Here is a 27,753-nt window from a genome sequence, read left to right as displayed (position 1 = left end):
CATACATACCACATGCATGCAACATGCATACTACATATATACTGCATATATACTACATGCATGCAACATACATATATACTACATACAATACATACATATAGACATACAGTACATATAACATAGAGTACATACTTACCGTCACTTGTCACTTTGATCCCCGAAGCCATTGTCACCTGAGGGATAAATATCAAAATAAAAAAACACCAATATACTTACCCCGATCCGCAGAAGTCCACGAGGGTCCCACGTCCATCTTGCGTGGAGAACAGCAGCATCAGCTGATGCTACCGTTCTCTACCAGCTCCAGGAATACAATGACGGAAGGTAGGTATCCTTCCGCACTGTATTCCTCCACCACTTTAAAAAAAAAAAAAAAAAGTCCCTAGTCTCACTTTATGCCATTGCTGCGTGGGAATTTCCCACGCAGCAATGGCATAAAGTGAGACTAGGGACTTTTTTTTTTTAAAGTGGTGGAGGAATACAGTGCGGAAGGATACCTACCTTCCGTCATTGTATTCCTGGAACTGGTAGAGAACGGTAGCATCAGCTGATGCTGCTGTTCTCCACGCAAGATGGACGTGGGACCCTCGTGGACTTCGGATCGGGGTAAGTATATTGGTGTTTTTTTATTTTGATATTTATCCCTCAGGTGACAATGGCTTCGGGGATCAAAGTGACAAGTGACGGTAAGTATGTACTCTATGTTATATGTACTGTATGTCTATATGTATGTATTGTATGTAGTATATGTATGTTGCATGCATGTAGTATATATGCAGTATATATGTAGTATGCATGTTGCATGCATCTGGTATGTAGTATGTATGTTGCATGTATGTAGCATGTAGTGTGTATGTATGTAGCATGTATGTAGTATGTATGTTGCATGTATGTAGCATGTAGTGTGTATGTTGCATGTATGTAGCATGTAGTATATATGTAGTATGTATGTTACATGTAGTATATATAGTATATATGTAGTATGCATGTTGCATGCATGTAGTATATATGTTGTATGTATGTTGCATGCATGTAGTATATATGTATTATGTATGTAGTATGTATGTAGCATGTATGTAGTATGTAGCATGCATGTAGTATGTAGCATGTATGTAGTATGTATGTTACATGTAGTATATATGTAGTATGTATGTTACATGTAGTATATATGTAGTATGTATGTTGCATGCATGTAGTATATATGTAGTATGTATGTTGCATGCATGTAGTATATATGTAGTATGTATGTTGCATGCATGTAGTATATATGTAGTATGTATGTTGCATGCATGTAGTATATATGTAGTATGTATGTTGCATGCATGTAGTATATATGTAGTATGTATGTTGCATGCATGTAGTATATATGTAGTATGTATGTAGTATGTAGCATGCATGTAGTATGTAGCATGTATGTAGTATGCATGTTGCATGTAGTATATATGTAGTATGTATGTTACATGTAGTATATATGTAGTATGCATGTTGCATGCATGTAGTATATATGTTGTATGTATGTTGCATGCATGTAGTATATATGTAGTATGTATGTTGCATGCATGTAGTATATATGTAGTATGTATGTTGCATGCATGTAGTATATATGTAGTATGTATGTTGCATGTATGTAGTATGTAGCATGTATGTTGCATGCATGTAGTATGTAGCATTTATGTAGTATGCATGTTGCATGTAGTATATATGTAGTATGTATGTTACATGTAGTATATATGTAGTATGCATGTTGCATGCATGTAGTATATATGTTGTATGTATGTTGCATACATGTAGTATATATGTAGTATGTATGTTGCATGCATGTAGTATATATGTAGTATGTATGTTGCATGCATGTAGTATATATGTAGTATGTATGTAGCATGTATGTAGTATGTAGCATGTATGTAGCATGCATGTAGTATGTAGCATGTATGTAGTATGCATGTTGCATGTAGTATATATGTAGTATGTATGTTACATGTAGTATATATGTAGTATGCATGTTGTATGTATGTAGCATGTAATTTTTTTTTTATTTTTTTTTTACATTCAACACATTAGCCGGATGATGGGACTACTACTGTCCCATCATTGGCTAATGTGTCAATCACTGTCATGGTAGCAGGCATCGCCCGATGGGACTTGTAGTCCCATCGGACGATGCCTGCACAGACCCCCGAAGCCTGCACAGACCACCGGCAGGCCGGCACAGCCCCCCGGCAGGCCGGCACAGACCACTGGAGCCTGCACAGACTACCGGCAGGCCGTCACAGCCCCCCGGCAGGCCGGCACAGACCACCGGAGCCTGCACAGACCCCCTGGCAGGCCGGCACAGCCCCCCGAAAGGCCCGTACAGACCCCAGAGAGGCTGTACAAGGCAAAAATAGGGTTTTTCTTATTCCGATACCGGAAGTCCCATAGACTTGAATGGGACTTCCGGTATCGGAATCGGCGATACCGATACTTTTTTTTAAGATCGGCCGATCCATTCCGATCCGATATTTTCAAGTATCGGCTGGTATCGCTCAACTCTAATAGCCAGCAATGGCTATGCAGAGAGCTGAGGACTGATGTTAATAGCCTGTAGTGCGAATATAAAAATGGCTATTTTGAGTCCATATATTGACATATACAGAATGCATTCAGACCATGACAGAGCTGCATTTCTAGTCAGTTACAGACAAGATAATGGTTACAGTGACAATCTTGAGATCTGTTGTTTCACAAATAGTTCTGTTTATCTATCTTTGCTGTTTGTCATTGAAAACATTTAGGTTTACTTTACTTCTGTCTGTGGTGAGTTTATCAGACCATTAGCTGTATTTCTGATGTGACAGACAATACTCACAAGTGACACAATCTCGAGAATTCTTGTTTCACAAATAGTTCTAAGTTTCTATGTTTGTTATTGTAAAAACATTAAGGTTTATCTGTGGTAGTTTTATCTTAATCCATTGTGGCTTTTAAATTCTTAAGGTACTGTCACACTAAGCGATATCGCTAGCAATATCGCTATAACTTGTGACGTTATAGCGATATTGCTAACGATATCGCTGTGTGTGATACTTACCTACGACCCGCTCCCCCGCTGATTATCGCTGATCAAACGAGAATGTTCAGTACTGTTTCTCGTCGTCAGCTTCCTGCGGCGCTTCCTGCTGTGACGACGAGCGACGCATGGAGCCGGGCGGGAGGACGCAGGATCGCCTAGTGTGACAGGTAAGTAGCAACCCCCGTCCCCAGCGATGTCGCTAGTGAGATCTGCCTGTGTGGCAGCTCACTAGAGACCACTTAGCGATGTACCAGCGATCCTGACCGCGTCATATCGCTGGTCGGGATCGCTGGTGCATCGCTAAGTGTGACAGTACCTTTAGGGTCGATGAACCATTGTCTGATGATTCCATGATATCTCAGTTTCAGTTTCTCAGAAAGCTGGCCACTTGAAGGGCTGGGTGAAGCTAGTTACACATAGTGTAATTTATTATATAAGGCCAGAGAAACATGACTTAAGGGCCTTTTACATTTAGCGATGCACCAGCGATCCGACCAGCGATACGACCCGGTCAGGATCGCTGGTGCATCGCTAAATGATTGCTAGTGAGCTGCCACACAGGCAGATCTCACAGCGATGCAGCAGCGACGCAGCGGACGATACTTACCTTTCACACACAGCGATCCTGACGTCCTCCCGCCCGCGTCCAGCGTCGCTCGTCTCACACAGCAGGAAGCCCAGCAGGAAGTGCCCGACGGGAAATGGAGCTGCACGATCTCGCGCGATCAGCGATGGACAGCGGGGGAGCCGGTCGGAGGTAAGTATCACACATAGCGATATCACTAGCAATATCGCTATAACGTCACAAAATCAGTGACGTTTTAGCGATATTGCTAGCGATATCGCTATGTGTAAAACCCCCTTTAGACAGAAGCACAACTTGGACACCTGTATGTACACACATGTACAGTGTTGTGAAACCTGCATAATTGGGGACGCCCATGCAGTGTAGTGAATCTTCCAGGGGATCTCTGTCTTGGTGCATGCTTCTCTGATATTCCAGACGGATGATGTTTAAAAGCCTCTTGGTGATTGATGATGTGAGTATACTGTATATAGTTAATCTTTATATATACCTAATCATTATATGTATTGAATCTTTATCTGTACTTAACCTTTGAATCTTAAAATATGCAAAAGTCTACGCAATCATACTATCTAATCATACCATTCCTTTAATTTTGTACCTTCAAATAAAATTGCGTTATATCGTAAGCAGTAGCCTTCTTTAAAGCCATATCCGAACCTTATTGTTAAAAACTTGGCAATACATAGCCAAAGAAGGGTCCATGGATAGTGGACCCCCTGGCTAAAAACAATAGCTCTCAGCTGCCCCAGAAAAGGCGCATCTCTAAGATGCGCCAATTCTGGCACATAGCCTTGCTCATCCCACTTCCCTGTAGCGGTGGCATATGGGGTAATAGTTGGGGGGGTTGATGTTGCCTTTCAGGTGACATCAAGCCCTGAGGTTAGCAATGGTGTCAATAAGATGCCCCTATTACTAACTCCATAGTCAAATTGTAGAGAAAACACAGACACCCATTAAAAATCTTTTATTTGAAATAAAGACACAGACTCCTTTATTATTCGTAATTAAACCATACACACGTGGTCAAAATTGTTGGTACCCCTCGTTTAATGACAGAAAAACCCAGAAATAACTTGAATCTGATAAAAGTAATAATAAATAAAAAATCTATGAAAATTTACAAATTAAAGTCAGACATTGCTTTTCAACCATGCTTCCACAGAATTAAAAAAATAAAATAAAACTCATGAAATAGGCCTGGACAGAAATGATGGTACCCTTAACTTAATATTTTGTCACATAACCTTTTGAGGCAATCACTGCAATCAAACGATTCCTGTAACTGTCAATGAGACTTCTGCACCTCTAGACAGGTATTTTGCCCCACTCCTCAAGAGCAAACTGCTCCAGTTGTCTCGTGTTTGAAGGTTGCCTTTTCCAGACGGCATGTTTCAGATCTTTCCAAGGATGCTCGATAGGATTTAGGTCAGGGCTCATAGAAGGCCACTTCAGAATAGTCCAATGTTTTCCTCTTAGCCATTCTTGAGTGTTTTTAGCTGTGTGTTTTGGGTCATTATCCTGTTGCAAGACCCATAATAAAACAAAAATATCCCTCACCTGTCCCACACCATAATCCATGTCTGGGGGAGATATAGTTTTCAACCTGGATGGTGCCAAGATGCGACCATCCTGGCTGAGAACCACTGGTGAATGAGCTACTGAGAACGCAGCATCAGTGACTAGCGGTGACATTACTATAGCTGCGTTCCCAGCCGGGCTGAACTGCGATGACCTCGGTGAAATCCCCGCTAGCACCACGAGAAAGTCGCATGGTGCAGAGGCGAGTTCATCGGGAGAATTTCACTGCTGTGAATTTCAAAGACATGCAGCCACGGTGACTCGAACATAGTATTCGAGCACGCCAAAGATACCCTGTTAGCACCGAAGCATGCTCAGAAAACACCTTATCCGAGCATGTTCCCTCAACACTAATCAGCGTCTCTCTGAGCAGCAGCTTACAGGCCACAGTCCCTGGGGTGACCCTAGGGTTACCCCATGGCCATCTTTTGGTGACTGTGTTGTGCTGATGGGAGCAGAGAGGGAGCTTCCTCTCTCTGCGATGCCCCTCTATGTCGCTGTCACAATTAATATGAAGTTTATTCAAAGAATACTTAAAGCAGTTCTTTTGATGTTAATTTTTTTGAACAAAATCAGAATTACATCAATAGCAAAAACTGCTGCCAGGACTCTTTTTAATTATAATCATTGTGAGCATTTTACGCATTCTCTTGTTTGTGTTTTTTCTCATGACAAGGGTGGTTTAAATGGTTTTGAGTTAATTGGCATATTATATCGAAATGAACATTACAGCCTTCAAACTGGTAACATATTTATGAGCTGTGTATAGCGTTAATTAGCATATGTACTTACATTACGTATGAGCCAGCTGACAGGACTTCCACTGAATATTAGAGAGAAGATGTTCTTCAACAAGGACATGTTGTTCTCTGTGCAGTAAAATAATTCAATTGTGTCAGGTAATTTTTTCTTTACTTCTATGTATGTAGGTATTGACATCAGACCATTCAAAACTGATAAAATCTATATAAATTAGAATAATATATTAAATTTACCCTGTCAGTTCACCTTACTATTCCCATCCACTAATATAGCAATATGTATTTGCAATAATTCTTTAATATGTTCATGTCTTTTATATGCCTTAGTAATGCTGCAGTATTTATGGAATGAACTTTAATTCAGAAGTGCCGCATCATGTGCATTTCTTCACCAGACTATTCCTACCTTGGATCTACTAATCACACCTTCCTGGCTATGATTGACAGCCTGCATATTGGTCTTACCAGAATGGGAAGTGTATGCAAACTATCAATCATGCAGACTATAAATTATGCAGGCTTAGTCCTGCCTCATATACATATATGAAGCTGCAGGATTAAAGTCGGTTTTCAAACATTTCAACCAGTGGCGTAACTAGAGTCTCATGGGCCTGGGTGCAAAATTTGGGCTTGCCCTCCCACCTGCATGTTGTACAGTTGTATGGTCAGATGTTGGTTAGATGTATAGGCCCATATAGCATTCTAATTCTTATAACAACATATGAGTTGCCCTCCCTCATTATGAAAGTAATGTCATCCTGGGCCCCTTACAGGTCTATATGCCCCCCATCATGGTCCCCTTCCTGGTATATATGTCTCCCAGCCTCATTATAGGGAATCTTCCGCAGAGGTTCGGCCTGAAAGACATATTTCAGAGATTTATATGGAAACCCCGGTGCAAGAGCTCAATGCAGAGCGCAGGATAAATGTGTGCTGAGCCATATTGTGATCTTTGGGAGGCAGAATGAAAAAATCAACAGCATGTGAAGAATTGGTTTTATTTTTTACGTCGTTCCTCGTGTGCTATAAGTGATTAGGCGACTTTATTCTTCAGGTTGGTGCGATTACAGCAATACCAGATTTATATCAGGTTTTTATGTTTGGCTGCTGTCACATACTAAAAGATGCTTTTTATTGCAAAAAATAGTTTTTGTTTTCCAAAAATTTTTATTAAGGTATTTCAAATTTAACAAACAGGAAAAAAGGGTATGGGAAATGGGATACAGAAGGAAAGGGAAGGGAAAAGAAAATACAATAGGAAACTCAATGAGTGATCATTTATAGCCATTACTCCATAAGCATCTTAAAGCTAAAAGCTAAGAATATAACTAAAACTTAACATCTGAAGTCTAAACTCTAAAATAAACAGAAGAAAAGAAAAATAAGATCCTATCTGGATTCATCAGTGACAACAAAACTAGTTTTTTGTAAGAAAAGTTTTATTCCATACTTCCCACTTTTTATTATATTTGTCCAAGAGGTTATTATGTAGAGCAAAGCGTCTTTCTAATGCGCTATGTATCAGAAGATTGTGAAAAATATCTTCGAATTTTGGTATATCGGTTTTTTTCCAGTGTGCTGCTATTGAGTTTTTAACTACTAGTAAAATATGTACTATCATTAATGTATCTGAAAAGTCTAAATTTTCTAGATCTAATAAAAGAAGAGCCATACTAGGGGAAATAACCAATTTCCTTCCCAAAAAGGTGTTTATATGAACAGATACTTCCTTCCATAGACTCTTAACATTAGGGCATTCCCAAAATATGTGATATATGTTTCCCACCATTCCACACTCTCTCCAACATAAGTTGGAGTTACCTGGATTTATAAAATTCAGCCTCGAAGGGGTATAATACCATCTCACAAACATTTTGTAGAAAGACTCTTGTAGTGTCATTGAGATTGTTGCTGTGTAAGAAAACTTCAAGGCATCTTGCCATTGTTCCAGTGTGGGTGTAATGTTTAATTCTGACTCCCATCGTTTCATATATGCGCTCTTTAGTATAAATGTGTCTTTATTGAAAATTTTATATATGTTCTTTAAGCTCCAAACGTTCTTTTTCTCTATGTTTCCCAAGTATAAAGATATAATGTCCAAATTTAGTGGCTTAATTTGGGAGAATTTTTTAATGTAGCTTTTTAGAATGGTGAAAAAGAGAAATTCTGAGGAGGGAAGATTAAATTTTGTTTTAATCTCACTAAAGGAAAGGAAGGTACCATTGTATATATCTCCTATTTTTTTAATATTACATGTAGTCCAAATTTCTGGAATAGTACACTTGTAAAAGATACAGTCATATGTAAAAGTTTGGGCACCCCTATTAATGTTAACCTTTTTTCTTTATAACAATTTTGGTTTTTGCAACAGGTATTTCAGTTTCATATATCTAATAACTGATGGACTCAGTTATATTTCTGGATTCAAATGAGGTTTATTGTACTAACAGAAAATGTGCAATCTGCATTTAAACAAAATTTGACCGGTGCAAAAGTATGGGCACCCTTATCATTTTCTTGATTTGAACACTCCTAACTACTTTTTACTGACTTTCTGAAGCACTAAATTGGTTTTGTAACCTCATTGAGCTTTGAACTTCATAGCCAGGTGTATCAAATCATGAGAAAAGGTATTTAAAGTGGCCACTTGCAAGTAGTTCTCCTATTTGATTCTCCTATGAAGAGTGGCATCATGGGCTCCTCAAAACAACTCTCAAATGATCTGAAAACCAAGATTATTCAACATAGCTTTCAGGGGAAGGATACAAAAAGTTGTCTCAGAGATTTAACCTCTCAGTTTCCACTGTGAGGAACATAGTAAGGAAATGGAAGAACACAGGTACAGTTCTTGTGAAGCCCAGAAGTGGCAGGCCAAGAAAAATATCAGAAAGGCAGAGAAGAAGAATGGTGAGAACAGTCAAGGACAATCCACAGACCACCTCCAAAGACCTGCAGCATCATCTTGCTGCAGATGGTGTCACTGTGCATCGGTCAACAATACAGCGCACTTTGCACAAGGAGAAGCTGTATGGGAGAGTGATGCGAAAGAAGCCGTTTCTGCAAGCACGCCACAAACAGAGTCGCCTGAGGTATGCAAAAGCACATTTGGACAAGCCAGTTACATTTTGGAAGAAGGTCCTGTGAACTGATGAAACAAAGATTGAGTTGTTTGGTCATACAAAAAGGCGTTATGCATGCGCTGTATTGTTGACCGATGCACAGTGACACCATCTGCAGCAAGATGATGCTGCAGGTCTTTGGAGGTGGTCTGTGGATTGTCCTTGACTGTTCTCACCATTCTTCTTCTCTGCCTTTCTGATATTTTTCTTGGCCTGCCACTTCTGGGCTTAACAAGAACTGTACCTGTGTTCTTCCATTTCCTTACTATGTTCCTCACAGTGGAAACTGACTGGTTAAATCTCTGAGACAACTTTTTGTATCCTTCCCCTGAAAAGCTATGTTGAATAATCTTTGTTTTCAGATCATTTGAGAGTTGTTTCGAGGAGCCCATGATGCCACTCTTCATAGGAGAATCAAATAGGAGAACTACTTGCAAGTGGCCACCTTAAATACCTTTTCTCATGATTTGATACACCTGGCTATGAAGATCAAAGCTCAATGAGGTTACAAAACCAATTTAGTGCTTCAGGAAGTCAGTAAAAAGTAGTTAGGAGTGTTCAAATCAAGAAAATGATAAGGGTGCCCATACTTTTGCACCGGTCAAATTTTGTTTAAATGCAGATTGCACATTTTCTGTTAGTACAATAAACCTCATTTGAATCCAGAAATATAACTGAGTCCATCAGTTATTAGATATATGAAACTGAAATACCTGTTGCAAAAACCAAAATTGTTATAAAGAAAAAAGGTTAACATTAATAGGGGTGCCCAAACTTTTACATATGACTGTAGATATTAAGTTTAGTGGAAAATTACACATTTGTCTCACTTTGTTCCAATTTCTCCCTGGTCTAATAAAATTTTTCCAAGCCAAGAGTATGGCTTGGAATATGGGATGAGAAGGCAAACTTGGTCGGGAACCCAATACATTAGCAAAGAAAATATTGTGGAATATGTCATTATTACTTTGACTTTCTTCCAAGGCAATCCACGCAGGTGTGGTATTACGACTAAACCAATAAACGCTAGCTTTAATCAGTAAGGCTTGGTAATAAGCTGTTACATTCGGTAGCCCCAGACCTCCATTTTTTTTACTTTTATAAAGGATGTTCAACACAATTCTTGATTTTTTGCCATCCCAAACAAAGGAGTTTATTAATTTTTGAATTTTTAACAATTGCGCTGAAGGAATGTATACTGGAAGGATCCTAAACAAATACAATATCTTAGGTAAAACAAATGACTTGACAGCCAATATTTTCCCCAACAAGGATAAACCAATATGCTTAAAATTTACAAAATCTGTGGTGATATTGTGAATTAAGTTGTTAAGATTAATTGAGATAGTTGAATGTAATTTGTTTGTCAGCTTCATCCCCAAATATCCAACTTCCTCCTCCTTGCACGAAAATTTTGAGAGAGTTCCTAACCGATCCACTTCGTGAGGCTTTAAGTTAAAGGGTAAAATCTTTGATTTTGAATGATTTATTTTAAAATAAGATATATTTGAGAATAGCTTTAAATCTGATGACAATGCTGTGATAGAAATCTCTGGGTTTAAGAGTGTCAGCACTATATCGTCCGCAAGCAGACTGATTTTAAATGTGCGTTGAGGAGTTTCAAGGCCAAAGATGTTAGGATTAGATCTGATTTTTTCTGCCAGGGGTTCTATTGCCAAAACAAATAAAAGTAGAGAAAGGGGACACCCCTGCCTTATACCATTTGAAATAGGAAATGACTTTGATAAATGATTATTCGTGTATACTTTTGCACAAGGCTCTGAATACAAGGCCATAACTGAAGAAATGAAGTGACCATTAAATCTAAATTTCAATAATGCTTTCTTTAGATACGCCCAATCTAGCCTATCAAAGGCTTTTTCAGCGTCTAGCGTAACTAGAACTGAAGGATCTGTAGAAAATTTAGTAGCGGTAATTATATTCATGATCCTTCTAGTCCCGTCAGCAGCTTGACGACCTTCTACAAAGCCAATTTGATCATCTTTTATTAAAAAAGGTAGAACCTTTTTAATTCTTTCAGCCCATATTTTTGAGTACAGCTTTGCATCCCCATTAATGAGTGAGATTGGTCTGTAGCTCTGAACCTTGTCAGGGTCTCCCTTCTCCTTAGGTATCATAACAATCGTAGCTTCTAACATTTCCTTTGGAAAGGAGCCCTGACAGGTAGCCAAGTTAAATATGTTTTCCAGATAAGGAGCTAGGATAGTTTGAAAGGTCTTATAATATTCATTGGTAATCCCGTCAGGCTCCGGTGATTTCTGGGCTTTAAGTTTATTAATCGCATCAAATATTTCTTCTGTTGATATGGGTCTGTTTATATGTTCCAACTCTAAAGGATCAATTCGGGGGAGATCTAATTTGTCTAAGAATGTATCTATCAATTTAACATCTGGTTGTGTTGTTTCAGCGTCCGAAGCTAAATTGTATAAGCCTTGAAAAAACTCTGCAAAGGCGTTTGCAATATCCCGAGGATGAGTCTTAACATTTCCGTTGTTGTCTTTGATTTTAACTATTCTCTTATTAATTCTCTCTTGTTTGAATCTTTTCATCATATATGCAGTTGGTTTGTTAATAGATGAGTAGAATTTAAATTTTGAATTTTTGATAACTGCATCATAATCCGAAATGATTGCAGTTCTTAATTCCTGCCTTAATTTCAGTATTTCTGAGTGAACACTCGAGGATGGAACCGGCAAACTGTTTTGAAACTTTTCTTTCAGTTTTATCTGAGACTGTAAATTTGTGATTGTCTGTCTTTTTATCCTTTTTGATTTGGACGAAAGTTGAATCAAATGGCCTCTCAGGACCGCCTTGTGAGCGTTCCAAAGAACGAACGGATTTATATCACCAACGTCATTTTCTTTAAAATAGTTAGAGATTGTATTTGAAATTATTTCCTTATATTCGGGATTTTTAAATAAAGTGGAGTTAGCTTTCCAGAGAAACATGTTTTCTGAATAGGATCCCAATTCAAACTCCGCCAGCACAGGGACATGATCTGATATAGATTTGCCCAAGATATTAATTTTTTTGAATTTAGAAATAGCAAAAACATCTGTCAATATTAGGTCTATTCTCGATGATGTTTTGTGCGTGTCCGAATAGTGCGTGTATTCACACGAAGAAGTATTCAGACAGCGATAAATGTCAAAGAGTTCATTAGAAATGAACCATTTACTAAGAGAAGGTGCTTTATGGCGTACTGGCGATGAAGAATCCATTGTACTATTAGGGACTATATTAAAGTCTCCTCCGAACGTAATCATCCCTTTCTTAACTTTATTGATCTTATCCATTAATCTATTTAGATATGAAATGGTCTTTTTATTTGGAGCGTATACATTAATTATTGTGCAAAGTTTATGATTGAGTTGACATATGAGGATATGATATCTCCCTTGTGGATCTGTGATTTCTTCTATTAATTCAAATGGAATATTATTTTTTATAAGTGTAATGACCCCGGCCTTCTTTTTCCCTTTCAGGGATTGAAACATATGTGGAAATTTCTTATTTTGAAAGAACGGATGATTTTCCCTAGTAAACTTGACTTCTTGTAGACATACAATGTCCGCTTTGCTATATTCTATCTCCCTCCAAAGTGTATGCCTTTTATAAGGGATATTTAGGCCCCTAACGTTGAAAGACAAAATTTTAAGCTTCATGTTTATGTTGCTGTGAAATAAAGTAGGAAGTGGAACAAATCCAAATAAGACTCCTAACTACAGCACTGTAAATACCAAGTGATAGAAATAAGACTTCAGTAAGTCTGTGTAACAAACAACAACAACAAAAAAAGAGAGAAACAAAAGAAAAATAAAAAATCAAAAAATAAACTCGAATGAGTTCCCCTGGAGGAATCCAACCTAGAAGGATTCTCACCTAGTTTGGGGTTATATGAAAAAAAAGTGGTTCAACTCCTACCCTTACACCTAATATTTCTATTAATTCTTCTAATTTTTAAGTATTATAAACATTCCAAATAATGAAAATGAAACCCAGTACTTATTGACAATAAGTTCAGCCAATGTCATCCTGGAATGATTGGACGAAAAGCATTGCTTCTTCTGGTGTAAAAAAAGGGATTGTCTTCCCCCTATACCACACCAAAAGTTTAGCAGGATAACCCGATCTATATGAAATGCCAAGATCTTTTATTTTTGTATTTACTTCTCTAAAAGATTTTCTGAACTCCATGGTTGCCTTGGAGAAATCTCCAAAAACTCTTATGTTGGTATAAGGATCTGGAAAGTTTCCCTTGTCTCTGATATAGTGTAAATTTTTTTCCTTTGTTTCAAAATAATGCATATGGAGGATAGTATCCCTCGGCTTATCAACAGACAAGCCTCTAGGACGCGGAATACGGTGGATTCTGTCAATCCTGAATTCAAAATCTGGAAGATCAGGTAGAGCCTTTTTAAATATAGTTTTTGTGTAGTTGGAAAGCTCATCTTGTGAGATATTTTCAGGGATACCTCTTATTTTAAGATTATTCCTCCTACTCCTATCCTTCACATCCATCAATTTAGTTTTCAATGTCTGTATTTCCATTTTCAATTCAGAATTCTGTTTAAGCAAAGTATCCATTTTATTTTCAACAACTAAGATCCTGTTTTCATTCTGTGCTATTCTCTTAGTGATTTTGTCACTCACTTCATCCATTTTCTTATTCTGAGCTTCAAATCCCAAAGCCATAGAGTCACTAAGCATTTTACAAAATCTAGCCATAGAGCCTTCTGTCACTACCTTTTCAGAGGCTAAAAGTATATCTAGATCAGTGGGAGCTAGCCCTTGTTTTAAAGTTTGAAGAGATGAAGGTCGATCTTTTTTAGTACGTTGTCTAGTTGGACTACCGTCAGGTGAAGAGTATTCTGAGTTGTTTCCAGATTTGGCTGGTGTTGAACTTTCAAGTTCTTTTCTTTTTGTGGATTTGGAAGTATCCATTACGTCAGAGTTAACCTCTTTAATTGTGGGCACCTGAATAGGATGATTAGGCTCTAGTCCTTTACCTTCTATATCCTTTTTTGGTGGTTTACTCTGAGCTGTTGTAGGAACCTGACTAGCCTGTGGATCCCTCTTTAATGGAGATCTTGATTTCATAGGACTTAATATGTTGGGGAAGTCTTCCCTGGGTTTATTATAAGACCTATGTGGAGGTTGCTTTCCTTTTTGATTTCTGTTTGAAGAGGTCATCTTATGAATTAAGACAGTTTAATATACAGAATATTAATTCCTGATTATTTGTAATTGAATAATCACCTTAATAGTATCTATAAATCAGATAGTTAGAATCCTGAATTCACTCAAGGGTCTACCCAAATTGGCAACAGGGATTATTATCCTATTAAATTAGTTAGGAGTTAGAGATATCACAAAAACAAACTCTATAACCTCAAAAAGGCCTAAGTTAGAATAATACCTGACTTATGTATCGTTGCCTATCAACAATAATACCAAAGATTTCCTATAGATCTCTATATCCTATATCTTTCCTAAAAAGAGAAAAGAGAACAAAAGCCTATATATAGAGTTGTGTAGGATATACTGCTAATAAGCAGCTAAACCAAAGATTATTGTATATGATTTGAAATATTAGTTATGAGGATAGAAATAATATATAGTATATACAACCACAGTAATCAAGTAAGCATCTAACAATAGCATATAATATATATCTAATGTCGATTGGGTTATTGGAGCCTGGTGATTAATAGTAAAAAAGTATATAATTTGTACTGCTATCCAGGTACCAAATTATAAGTAATAAAATATAAGTTATGTTCAGGAGCTCCGTAGCTTTAAATATCAAACAGCCGCAATCACCTAAAGCTCAGCTTCCACTCTCTATCCTCAGTAGCCTTAAGTATCAAACAGCCGCGATCATTTAAAGCTCATCTTCCACTCTCTATCCTCAGTGGCTTTAAGTATCATACAGCCGCGATCATCTAAAGCTCAGCTTCCACTCTCTATTTTCAGTGGCCTTAAGTATCGAACAGCCGCCATCTTTTAAAGCTCAGCTTCACTCTCTGTCCGCAGTAGTCTTAAGTATCAAACAGCCGCTATCATTTAAAACTCAGCTTCCACTCTCTATCCTCAGTGGCCTTAAATATCAAGCAGCCGCGATCGTTTAGAGCTCAGCTTCTACTCTCTATTCTCAGTGGTTTTAAGTATCAAACAGCAGCTATCGTTTAAAACTCAGCTTCCACTCTCTATCCTCATTGACTTTAGGTATCAAACAGCCGCAAATTTTTAAAGCTCAGCTTCCACTCTTTTTCCTCAATGGTTTTAAGTATCAGACAGCCGCGAACATTTAAAGCTCTATCAAACAGCCATGATCATTTAAAGCTCAGCTTCCACTCAAGTATCAAACAGCCGCTTTCAGTAAAGCTCAGCCCCCACTCAGATATCAAACAGCCGCTTTCAGTAAAGCTCAGCTTCCATTCAAGTATCAAACAGCCGCTTTCAGTAAAGCTCAGCTTCCACTCAAATATCAAACAGCCGCTTTCAGTAAAGCTCAACTTCCACACTCTCCTGACCCACCAATATCTGCTTATCAGGGATTACAAAGTTCTCCTTGTATTCCAATATATCAGGACTCCGTCTTCTTCCTTAAAGTCTCCTTGGCGCCAAAGAAAGGGATTTCCCATGGATCAAGCCAGCAAGAGGAATGCAACACCACAGCGATCGCGGCAAATCTGGGAGTATGGCAGTCACTCAAATCCAGTGCCAGTACCCTCTTCTCCTCCCCAGGGGCCCACTCAAGAAAGGACTTGGAGATCCGGATCGGCAAGGGCTCACAACAAACCTTAGACCGCGTTGAATCTGCGCACCGGCAGCAGCTGTCAATCATCTGCCTGCTCCTGCTTCTCCTGCCCCGCCAAGGATTTTAGCCAATAACTCCTCCAATTTTCAGCAGATTTCTTCGTGCCCACTCTTGATCTGCTCAGAATATCTCCTACTAAGCAGGGTCCCCCGGGATCATGTCCACCGGCGTGGTACAACACCCCGAAAACCGCGGCGGGTCTGTGGATGCTGCAGCTGCTAACGTCACACTCCAAGTCCTGCTCTTCTCCTTCCTTGGTCTTCCGTAGCCACCTCAGAGTCCAGTAATATTACCAAACACCGGCGGCTTGCACTTTTCAGCAGTATGCTTCTCTCCTGAAGCCCTTTTCCTTCTCCAACAGGCAGGCAACAGCGGGTAGTGTAGAACGCGGGCCTGAACAAGACCCACGGACAAGCGCCAGTCCTCCGGTCTCTGCACACAAACAGCCCGGTCACCTCCACTCCTCCTGATCACCGATACAACAGGATAGCTGTTCGGTAGATGTGAAACTCCTCCACCTCCTTTCTTCTTCTGCAGGAGTCAGCTACAGGCCCCTCTCCTCTGCTCAGCACAGGAAAACAACACCGCTCCTCCTCAGTAGCTGTAGTTCCGTTAATATTGGTCCAATCTTCACATTCTTGGTATCAAAATGCTCCAGGCGACTTCTAGACTCTTGTGAGTAGGAATTCTTGATTGGAGGATTCCTGTAGCTTCAAAGTCGCTTCATATAGGTAGTTGAGCAGGAGCCCTGAGCAGACACTTCCTCACACCATCACAGCTCAGGCCACGCCCCTAAATAGTTTTTGCTCCACATTTTGAGAGCTATAATTTTTCCATATTTTGGCCCACGGAGTCATGTGAGGTCTTGTTTTTTGTGGGATGAGTTGATGTTTATATTGGCACCATTTTCAGACACACATTTTTTGATCGCTTTTTATTCTGGTTTTGTGAGCCAAAACTAACAAAACCCAGCAATTCATGTATTTCTTTTGGGGGGGAGGGTTTATGCCGTTCCGTGTGTGTTAAAATTGATAAGGCAGTACAATTACAATTTCGGGTCAGTACAATTATAGCTATACCTCATTTACAGCTTTTTTTGTGTTTTGGCACTGTTATATAATAAAAACTATTTTATAGAAAAACAGTTTGTTGGTTAGAAAAATCCAAAGCAAGCCCCTCTTCCACTGCAGCAGAGCTCCAACAGGCCTGATCACCTCAAGTCCCTGTGTCAACTAGAACAGTTTGTAGGATTCTGTCTCGAAATGGCCTCCATGGTCGAATCAGTGCCCAAAAGCCAGCACTAAACAAAGGGCAAATAAAAAACCGTGTGGCATTTGCAAAGTCCCACAGCCTGCTAAACAGATGGATGCTGGAAAAGTGGCAGAAGGTGGATTTCTCTGATGAATCTTCAGTAGAATTACACCACAGCTGCCGTAAATACTGCAAGAGACCTACTGGAGCCCATATGGATCCAAAATACACCCAGAAAACAGTTAAACTTGGTGGTGGAAAGATCAAGATCTGGGGTTACATTCACTATGGGGGTGTGCGAAACATTTGCAAGATGGAAGGCAATATCAATTTTTTAAAATATCAAGAAGCATTAGCTACCTCTTATATTCCAAATCATAAAAGGGGTCAAATTCTGCAGCAGGATGGTGTTCCATCTCATACATCGGTGGCGCCCCTGAGGGTTCATTCGCCACAGAGGTACTGCACCTCCTCCTGAGGGGTGGTACCCCACCATTCAGGTAAGGTGGAGACACCTGACCACACAATCCCCAGAGTGGGATGGATGAAGAAAGTGCAGCAGCCGACCTCAGTGATCTGGGTCCGCTGGCACAAGAAAGGAACATTGACAGAAGGCCTGACTCTCCATAAGAAGGAAAGGATTGATACGGAACATGAGGAACATGAGGAGAATAAGATAACAAGGACCAGGGTTAGAGGAGAACCCTTCCCAAGTTCTAAGCGCAAGGCCGGGATCCGGTCCCCAAGGTTGTATGGATACTAATGGTTCTGCAGCAGACACCGGAGGAATAGAAGTAGTGACCACTTTATTCCCACACCAGACTTAGGGGCACAACAGCAACGTGTGTGAGCCGGGACTACGTAGTAAGGTGTCCCCGAAGTAGGCTACAGCTGTCTGTCGTACAAGTAGAGTTCATAGGAACATCTGACAGGAGGAACTCCAGTGTAACTCAGTACGGTGAGCACTTCACTCAAAGGCGCTAAGAGGGAGACGTTCAGAAAAGGCACATATGTTGGTGGAGTGTTGGAAAGGAGTACTTCATCTTGCCTGGAAGTTGGCTGAGCTCCTGACCCGGAGGACACAGCACGGATGCGGGCACCTTTACCACAACAGACTGTGAGTAAAGCTTTGGAACTACATGCCCTGGTGTCCTCCACTTATTCCTGCGCCAGCCTGCCCGACACCGCTACATCCCTCCTGCGCCCGACACTACACCATCTAAGTGTCACTTCACCTACACTGCCCTGGGACTACAGCCCTGCCTGTGGAGGGCTATAACATCATTGCTGCACTACACCATCTGTCCCAGGGGATCTGTCTGTAGCGTCGGCTTAACATTTGCCAAACACCACAGGTGGCGTCACGAATCACTTATAAACTTACACCACCATAATCACACTGAAACAACCCCATTTGCAATGGAGCCCCAGGGCCACGGACCGGGTCACTGCTGCCGTGACAACTCCCGTTGAGAAGATCAACCGGCCCGGTACCGAGTACCCCACGGCCCTGGCGAGTGAGGGCGCTCCACATCCATCTCTACAACAAAGTTCCGCCAGGCAAAAAAGATGAAGGTGCTCAAGGACTGGCCAGCTCAGTCACCAGACACGAACATCATTGAGCAGGTTTTGGGTAGGATGAAAGAGGAAGCTTGGAAAACAAAACCAAAGAATCAAGATGAACTCTGGGAGGCATGTAAGACTGCATTCTTTGCTATTCCTGATGACTTCATTAATAAATTGCATGAATCATTGCTGAACCGCATGGATGCAGTCCTTCAAGCTCATGGAAGTCACACAAAATATTAAATATGACTCTAATAGCACCACAATTTCATTCACCAATGTTATGCAACATATACCTGTATTTGTATTTTAAGTTAATTATTTGTTTGAAGATCACATTACTTTCTGTGGGCGCCAAAACTTTTGACTTGGCTGCAGAGTTTACAACAAATACAAATTTGTTCTCATTTCCTGCACTGTCTTGCATCTATTCTCAACCTGCACAAACTCCTCATCCTGCTAATATCCCAATACCGAGCCACTGCTGCTGTATGTGACCCTAATACTGCACCTACTGTGTGGTACTGTGTGCCCGCTAAGTGGTAAAACAACCCTCTATAGTAATGCTCTAGAAAACAGTGCTTTGCTTACATTTTGTCCCCTAGAAAGTAATAATGCCCTCTGTGTGCCCCTTTGACTGTCACAATAACCTGAATTACCCAATAACAATAAGTGCCTACTTAACATTTAATGATGTCCCAAGTCTCACCCCCTGCACAGCTCCCTTCTATACAGTATGATGCTCTCTTGTACATAGTGTGATACCCCTCACTGTATAGTACCCCCCACACAGTATACTGACACCTTAGTAGCCCCCAAACTGTTTATTAGCTCCAACACTCTGTGATCCCTCCAGACTGTACAAAGACCCTACATTATATCCCACACTGTATGATGGCCCCCTCACTGTATTCCCCCTAAAAAGCCTCCATATAGTATAATCCACCCTATAGGCCTCTATGCAGTATAATGCACTCCCCATAGGCCTCCATATAGTATAAAGCACCTCATAGGCCTCTATAGTATAATGAACTCCCCTTAAGCCTCTATACATTATAATTAATCCTCCATAGGCACACTCTATACTGTATAATATAATGCACTTCCCATTGTTAGGAATCTGGGTCATTCAATGCTTATGCAGCAACCCAGATTCTTACATTTGTCTCCAGAGGCTAAGTCCTTTTTCCCTGCTTCTGAGCATGCTCACGGGACGGGCCCTCATTGGAGTTCAGGAGTCAGGTGCTCAGGTCCTGCTCCTGATTTTTGGTTATGCTCAGGACTCTGGAGATTTCCGGCAGGTCCCGTGCGCTATAAAAAGTGCGCATGGCCGCTATGCCATGCGCTAGTATTTTATATACTTGCTGCTGTGTGTTTGGTGATGGATGCTTGGACTGGTGAATGATTTATTAAGAAACCCCTTCCCTCTGATAATACGATTGTGTGAGTGATTGAGATACAGCCAGTATTTGCGCTAGCGCCAGCGCGCTCAAGCTCCACCTGTTACAGCAGCCAGCGTCTTGCATTGCGCCGCTATTTGTGCTTGCAGTTGTTTTTGGCGTCCGCAGTTGCGACGCCGTGCACACGTCCAGTCACGGTAAGTCCGTTTGGTGGTAATGATGTCTTTAACTACTCCAATCTCTGGCTACCGTACGTGTGCCGCTGATTATCTGTGCAGTATATACAGACTCAGCGTTTCTTTATTTGTGTTCATGTTTGCAGCTCTGTGAGTTCTAACAGAGCTTGCTTTTGTGCACCAGGTACAGTTCTTCCCTGTGCACATTATCGTCCTTGTGCTCTGCCTATTTAGCAGCAGTTATTACACCTGCCGCACGGTGGACCCCGGGCGGCGAACACGCTTCATTTATATTTTTTTAAGCGTGTTCCGCCACCGTAACACCCATAGGCCTCTATATAGTATATTGCACCACCATAGGCAGAATCTATATAGCATAATTGGCAGACTCTATAGTGTAATGCACTCCATATACTGTAGGTAGACTCTATTTAGAATAATGCACTACTTATAGGTAGATTCTACATAGTATAATGCACCCCACATAGGCATCTAGAGAGTATAATGCACCCTCCATAGGCAGACTCTATATAGTATAATGAACCCCATAGGCATCTTTAGTATAATGCACTCCCCATAGGTAGACTCTATACAGTATAAAGCACCCCCATAGGCAGACTCTATGTAGTATAATGCCTCCCCATTGGCTGACTCTATCTCTATATAGTATAATGCACTCACCATAGGCAGACTCTATATAGTATACCACACTCCCCATAGGCCTTCATACAGTATAATTCTCTCCCCATAGGCATCTATATAGTATAATGCACCCCCATAGGCAGACTCTATATAGTGTAATGCACCCTCATAGGCCTCTAAAGTATAATGCATTCCCCATAGGTAGACTCTATATAGTATAAAGCACCCCCATAGGTAGACTTTGTAGGGTAATGCACTCCTCATAGGCCGGTATAGTCTAACGCACTCCCCATAGCCCACCATACAGTGTAATGCATTCCTCATAGGTAGACTCTACATCATATGATGCAACCCACATAGTCATCTATATAGTGTAATACACCCTCATATGCATACTGTATATAGTAAAATGCACCCCCATAGGCCTCTGTAGCATAATGTACTCCCCATAGGCAGACTCTATATAGTATAATGCACCCCATAGGTAGACTCTATTTAGTATAATTCACCCCATAGGCCTCTATAGTATAATGCACTTTCCATAGGCAGACTCTATATAGTATAAAGCACCCCCATAGGCAGACTCTATATAGTATAATGCACTCTCCATATGCAGACTCTATTTAGTATAATGCACTCCCCATAGGCAAACTGTATACAGTATAATGTGCCCTCATAGACCTCTATCGTATAATTAATTCCCCATAGGTAGACCCTATATAGTATAATGCACCCCCAATGGCAGACTATATATAGTATATTGAACTCCCATAGGCAGAATCTATATAGTATAATGCACCCCCATAACCTCCGATCACCTGCTCATCTCAGGACAGCCAAGTAATGACCTCATTGCTCCCGCTGTAAGTGTCTGTATCAGGGACATCAGACACTGAGAGGGGGAATGATGTGAGAGGGAGCATGATGCTCCCTGTCTCATCAGTGCCTTCCTGACTCACGGGATTCATAGCGGCTGGGTGGCATTGCAGGGAGATAGAGCCTCCCAGCTCTGCCCCAGAGTGTAACTGTATGAGCATGCTGCACATGCCCATACAGTTAACAGTAGCGTAGCTCTGTGTGGGCTCCTTAGAGCGTGGGGCTTGGTAGCTATGTTACTGGTTGTGTCTATAATAATAATGCGGGTGCATTTCATTTTGGAAGTATTATTGAACATATTGTTTTATCTCAGATATTTGCCTTGCATTTCTTTTTTCCTATGTGTTGTTCAGCACAACTGAGTAAAATACTGACATTTAAAATGCCAATCAGAATAAATTTAACCCTATGTGGTTCTGTGGAATTTCAGGATAAAAATATATATTTTATATAGCTTGGTTTCATTTTCTCTCTATTTGCTGCAACATTTCAGAGTAAAACATAGCTCTTTGTAATAAGGGAGCCTGTTGGAATTTCATGTTGTCTGTGGTAAGGGCAACATGTACTATATCTAAGACAGGTTCCCTTTAACACAGCCACTTATGAAGGATTCAAGCATTCCATTAACAGGCTGTTTCTGAGTGAAGAAAGAGTTCCACAGCTATCATAAAAAAGGTTATGTACACAAACAAGCCAAAATAAAAAGTACTGTACCTCTCGCATTTGCAGATATAGTAAATTGGTATGGCCTTTGTCCAGTAAAGAGCCCAACAAAACCCACAAAAGTAGTTCCTGTGTATGCAATCTGAAATTTAAAAGACAGGGTAACTAGTCATTTAAGGCCTTTTAAAAGAACACAAATATTTGAAAAGATAAATATACTTCCGTCATGACTTCCCTTTAAAGGGAATCTATTAACAGGTTTTTGCTATGTAATCTGACAGCAGCTTGAGGTAGAGACAGAGACCCTGATTCCAGGGACGTATCCTGGGTGCAGCAGTAATGGTAGAATCACAGTTTGCTGCAGTTTTAGCAGAGTTCAGTTGTTGAACTGTGTATAACCTCGACCACACCCCAGCTTTCTGTGTTCTAGGAACATGGTTGGACTAAGATGTGTAGTACGTGTGCCGACTGTGCCATCCGTACTCCGGATGCAGTCCCCTGATCCTTCCCTCGATGAGCGAAAAGACTGGAGTCCAGAGCCAGGAGTGCTTCACACAAAACCGTTTATTCTTCTCCAAAACACAGCAACCTTTCAGACAGCTTCCTTACACCTGCCTGGGTACCTGTTACACGTTTTCTCCTTCCCTCCTCCGCTTTCCCGATGCAACGTCGTTTCAGCCTGTTTCACTGCGCCTGCCTTAGGCCACCGGCCACAGTGATCACCTACTCGGCCCGCCCACCCGCTGCCACACCTACTTCTCTTCTGTGTGCAGCTCTCCAACTCTCCTTTTAGCCTCTGAATCTTGAAATCCCCTACTTGCTCCGTCCACCTTCCAGACTGCTCTCAGACCTTCCCTGGTGTTATGTCCCCCTCATTCCCCTCACCCCCAATCCTGGTATGCATGGTACTCCCTCATCCCTATCCTGGTATGCATGGTCCCCTCATCCCCTATCCTGGTATGCATGGTACCCCTCATCCCCCAATCCTGGTATGCATGGTCCTCTCACCCCCCAATCCTGGTATGCATGGTCCTCTCACCCCTATCCTGGTATGCATGGTCCCCTCACCCCCTATCCTGGTATGCATGGTACCCCTCATCCCCTAATCTTGGTATGCATGGTCCTCTCACCCCCCTATCCTGGTATGCATGGTCCCCTCACCCCCTATCTTGGTATGCATGGTACCCCTCATCACCCAATCCTGGTATGCATGGTCCTCTCACCTCCCTATCCTGGTATGCATGGTCCTCTTACCCCCTATCCTGGTATGTATGGTCCCTTCACCCCCTATCCTGGTATGCATGGTACTCCTCATTCCCCAATCCTGGTATGCATGGTCCTCTCACCCCCCTGTCCTGGTATGCATGGTCCCCTCACCCCCTATCCTGGTATGCATGGTACCCCTCATCCCCCAATCCTGGTATGCATGGTCCTCTCACCCCCCCATCTTGGTATGCATGGTACCCCTCATCCCCCAATCCTGGTATGCATGGTACCCCTCACCCCCCAATCCTGGTATGCATGGTCCCCACACCCCCTATCCTGGTATGTATGGTCCCCTCACTCCCTATCCTGGCATGCATGTTACCCCTCATCCCCCAATCCTGGTATGCATGGTCCCCTCACTCCCCTATCCTAGTATGCATGGTCCTCTCACCCCCTATCCTGGTATGCATGGTACTCCTCATTCCCCAATCCTGGTATGCATGGTCCCCTCACCCCCACTTATCCTGGTATGCATGGTCCTCTCACCCCCTATCCTGGTATGCATGGTACCCTTCATCCCCCAATCCTGGTATGCATGGTACCCCTCATCCCCCAATCCTGGTATGCATGGTCCTCTCACCCCCCTATCCTGGTATGCATGGTCCCCTCACCCCCTATCCTGGTATGCATTGTACCCCTCATCCCCCAATCCTGGTATGCATGGTCCTCTCACCCCCTATCCTGGTATGCATGGTACTCCTCATTCCCCAGTCCTGGTATGCATGGTCCTCTCACCCCCCCTATCCTGGTATGCATGGTCCTCTCACCCTCCATCCTGGTATGCATGGTACCCCTCATCCCCCAATCCTGGCATGCATGGTACCCCTCATCCCCCCAATCCTGGTATGCATGGTCCCCTCACTCCCCTATCCTTGTATGCATGGTCCTCTCACCCCATATCCTTGTATGCATGGTACTCCTCATTCCCCAATCCTGGTATGCATGGTCCTCTCATCCCCTATCCTGGTATGCATGGTACCCTTCATCCCCCAATCCTGGTATGCATGGTACCCCTCATCCCCCAATCCTGGTATGCATGGTACCTCTCATCCCCCAATCCTGGTATGCATGGTCCCCTCACCCCCTATCCTGGTATGCATGGTACCCCTCATCCCCCAGTCCTGGTATGCATGGTACCCCTCATCCCCCAATCCTGGTATGCATGGTACCCCTCATCCCCCAATGCTGGTATGCATGGTACCCCTCATCCCCCAATCCTGGTATGCATGGTACCCCTCATCCCCAATACTGGTATGAATGGTCCCCTCACCCCTCTATCCTGCTTTGCATGGTCTCCTCACCCCCCCTATCCTGGTATGCATGGTACCCCATACCCCCTAATCCTGGTATGCATGGCCCCCTCACCCCCCAATCCTGGTATGCATGGTCTTCTCTAACCCCCCCTATCCTGGTATGCATGGTACGCCTCATCCCCCAATCCTGGCATGCATGGCCCCCTCACCACCCAATCCTGGTATGCATGGTACCCCTCATCCCCCAATCCTGGTATGCATTGTACCCCTCATCCCCCAATCCTGGTATGCATGGTCCTCTCACCCCCTATCCTGGTATGCATGGTACTCCTCATTCCCCAGTCCTGGTATGCATGGTCCTCTCACCCCCCCTATCCTGGTATGCATGGTCCTCTCACCCTCCATCCTGGTATGCATGGTACCCCTCATCCCCCAATCCTGGCATGCATGGTACCCCTCTTCACCCAATCCTGGTATGCATGGTCCTCTCACCCCCCTATCCTGGTATGCATGGTACCCCTCATCCCCCAATCCTGGTATGCATTGTACCCCTCATCCCCCAATCCTGGTATGCATGGTCCTCTCACCCCCTATCCTGGTATGCATGGTACTCCTCATTCCCCAGTCCTGGTATGCATGGTCCTCTCACCCCCCCTATCCTGGTATGCATGGTCCTCTCACCCTCCATCCTGGTATGCATGGTACCCCTCATCCCCCAATCCTGGCATGCATGGTACCCCTCATCCCCCCAATCCTGGTATGCATGGTCCCCTCACTCCCCTATCCTTGTATGCATGGTCCTCTCACCCCATATCCTTGTATGCATGGTACTCCTCATTCCCCAATCCTGGTATGCATGGTCCTCTCATCCCCTATCCTGGTATGCATGGTACCCTTCATCCCCCAATCCTGGTATGCATGGTACCCCTCATCCCCCAATCCTGGTATGCATGGTACCTCTCATCCCCCAATCCTGGTATGCATGGTCCCCTCACCCCCTATCCTGGTATGCATGGTACCCCTCATCCCCCAGTCCTGGTATGCATGGTACCCCTCATCCCCCAATCCTGGTATGCATGGTACCCCTCATCCCCCAATCCTGGTATGCATGGTCCTCTCACCCCCTATCCTGGTATGCATGGTACTCCTCATTCCCCAGTCCTGGTATGCATGGTCCTCTCACCCCCCCTATCCTGGTATGCATGGTCCTCTCACCCTCCATCCTGGTATGCATGGTACCCCTCATCCCCCAATCCTGGCATGCATGGTACCCCTCATCCCCCCAATCCTGGTATGCATGGTCCCCTCACTCCCCTATCCTTGTATGCATGGTCCTCTCACCCCATATCCTTGTATGCATGGTACTCCTCATTCCCCAATCCTGGTATGCATGGTCCTCTCATCCCCTATCCTGGTATGCATGGTACCCTTCATCCCCCAATCCTGGTATGCATGGTACCCCTCATCCCCCAATCCTGGTATGCATGGTACCTCTCATCCCCCAATCCTGGTATGCATGGTCCCCTCACCCCCTATCCTGGTATGCATGGTACCCCTCATCCCCCAGTCCTGGTATGCATGGTACCCCTCATCCCCCAATCCTGGTATGCATGGTACCCCTCATCCCCCAATCCTGGTATGCATGGTACCCCTCATCCCCCAATCCTGGTATGCATGGTACCCCTCATCCCCAATACTGGTATGAATGGTCCCCTCACCCCTCTATCCTGCTTTGCATGGTCTCCTCACCCCCCCTATCCTGGTATGCATGGTACCCCATACCCCCTAATCCTGGTATGCATGGCCCCCTCACCCCCCAATCCTGGTATGCATGGTCTTCTCTAACCCCCCCTATCCTGGTATGCATGGTACGCCTCATCCCCCAATCCTGGCATGCATGGCCCCCTCACCACCCAATCCTGGTATGCATGGCCCCCTCACCCCCCTATCCTGGTAGGCATGGTCCTCTCACCTCCCCTATCCGGGTATGCATGGTCCCCTCACTCCTATTAAAAGTACACAAAAAAAAAATTTATGCTCACCCTTCTTTCCTGTGCTCCAGCGCTGTTCTGCTGGAGGCCAGGGCAGGAGTGCGGCTGGAATCGCGTATGCCCATAGCGCTGTCCGGCGCCATATTGCTGAAGACACACTGCAAGTGTGTCTTCAGTAAAATGGCGCTGGATCGCGCATGCGCAGAGTGATTCCGGCCGCACTCCAGCCCCGGTCTCCGGCCGAAGAGAAGCGCCGCGGCAATGCTCCTCCCGGTCAGGTAAGTATGTAAGTATGGCGTCGGAGATGGTGGTATGCAGTGTGTACGTTACCGCCATCTCCGGCGCCATACACACTCCTCACCGCTGGCTGCCTCACTCTGTCTGGAGCCAGACTGCGCAGGCACGTTGCGCTTGCGCAGTCTATAAAGGCTTCGGACAGAGTGACGCTTACAGCGTTATATTATAGATACATGGCATATATTATACAGTAGCACTTGAACTATTTACATTTGTCCGAGTCCACGCATTTGGTCCACCCTCCTACAGTTGCATGAGACCAGTTGTCCTGTAATGATAATCTCCTGCTAATAAAATGTAACATGGCGCTAGACGGTAGCCGTGGGTGAGGTACTCACCTCTTACGCCTCGGCATGTTACATGAAGGTGGGAGTCCTGTCTGAGTGTGTGGACTTCTTTTAAAGGGGTTCTACACCCTAGCAGGCTGCA

At 42.9% G+C, this 27,753-nt stretch overlaps 1 protein-coding gene across 3 annotated transcripts in view; it reads right to left on the bottom strand.

Annotated features, from left to right (window-relative positions):
* The window catches only part of LOC141046614 (N-acylethanolamine-hydrolyzing acid amidase-like), a 122,485-nt gene that overhangs the window by 64,329 nt on the left and 30,403 nt on the right, over nt 1-27,753 (bottom strand). For all 3 annotated transcript variants that reach the window (XM_073541130.1, XM_073541138.1, XM_073541148.1), the window contains exons 4-5: nt 22,569-22,659; nt 6,012-6,088 (exon numbers count right to left, since the gene is read on the bottom strand). In XM_073541130.1, coding sequence (XP_073397231.1) covers nt 6,012-6,088; nt 22,569-22,659 — 168 coding nt within the window. The remainder of the gene's footprint in view (nt 1-6,011; nt 6,089-22,568; nt 22,660-27,753) is intronic.

The sequence above is a fragment of the Dendrobates tinctorius genome, unplaced genomic scaffold (genome assembly GCF_039654945.1).
Source record: "Dendrobates tinctorius isolate UK_male_01 unplaced genomic scaffold, ASM3965494v1 ptg000011l, whole genome shotgun sequence".
Classification (NCBI taxonomy): domain Eukaryota; kingdom Metazoa; phylum Chordata; class Amphibia; order Anura; family Dendrobatidae; genus Dendrobates; species Dendrobates tinctorius.
The sequence above is the reverse complement of the archived record's forward strand: the minus strand, read 5'-3'. Positions and strand labels throughout refer to the sequence as shown.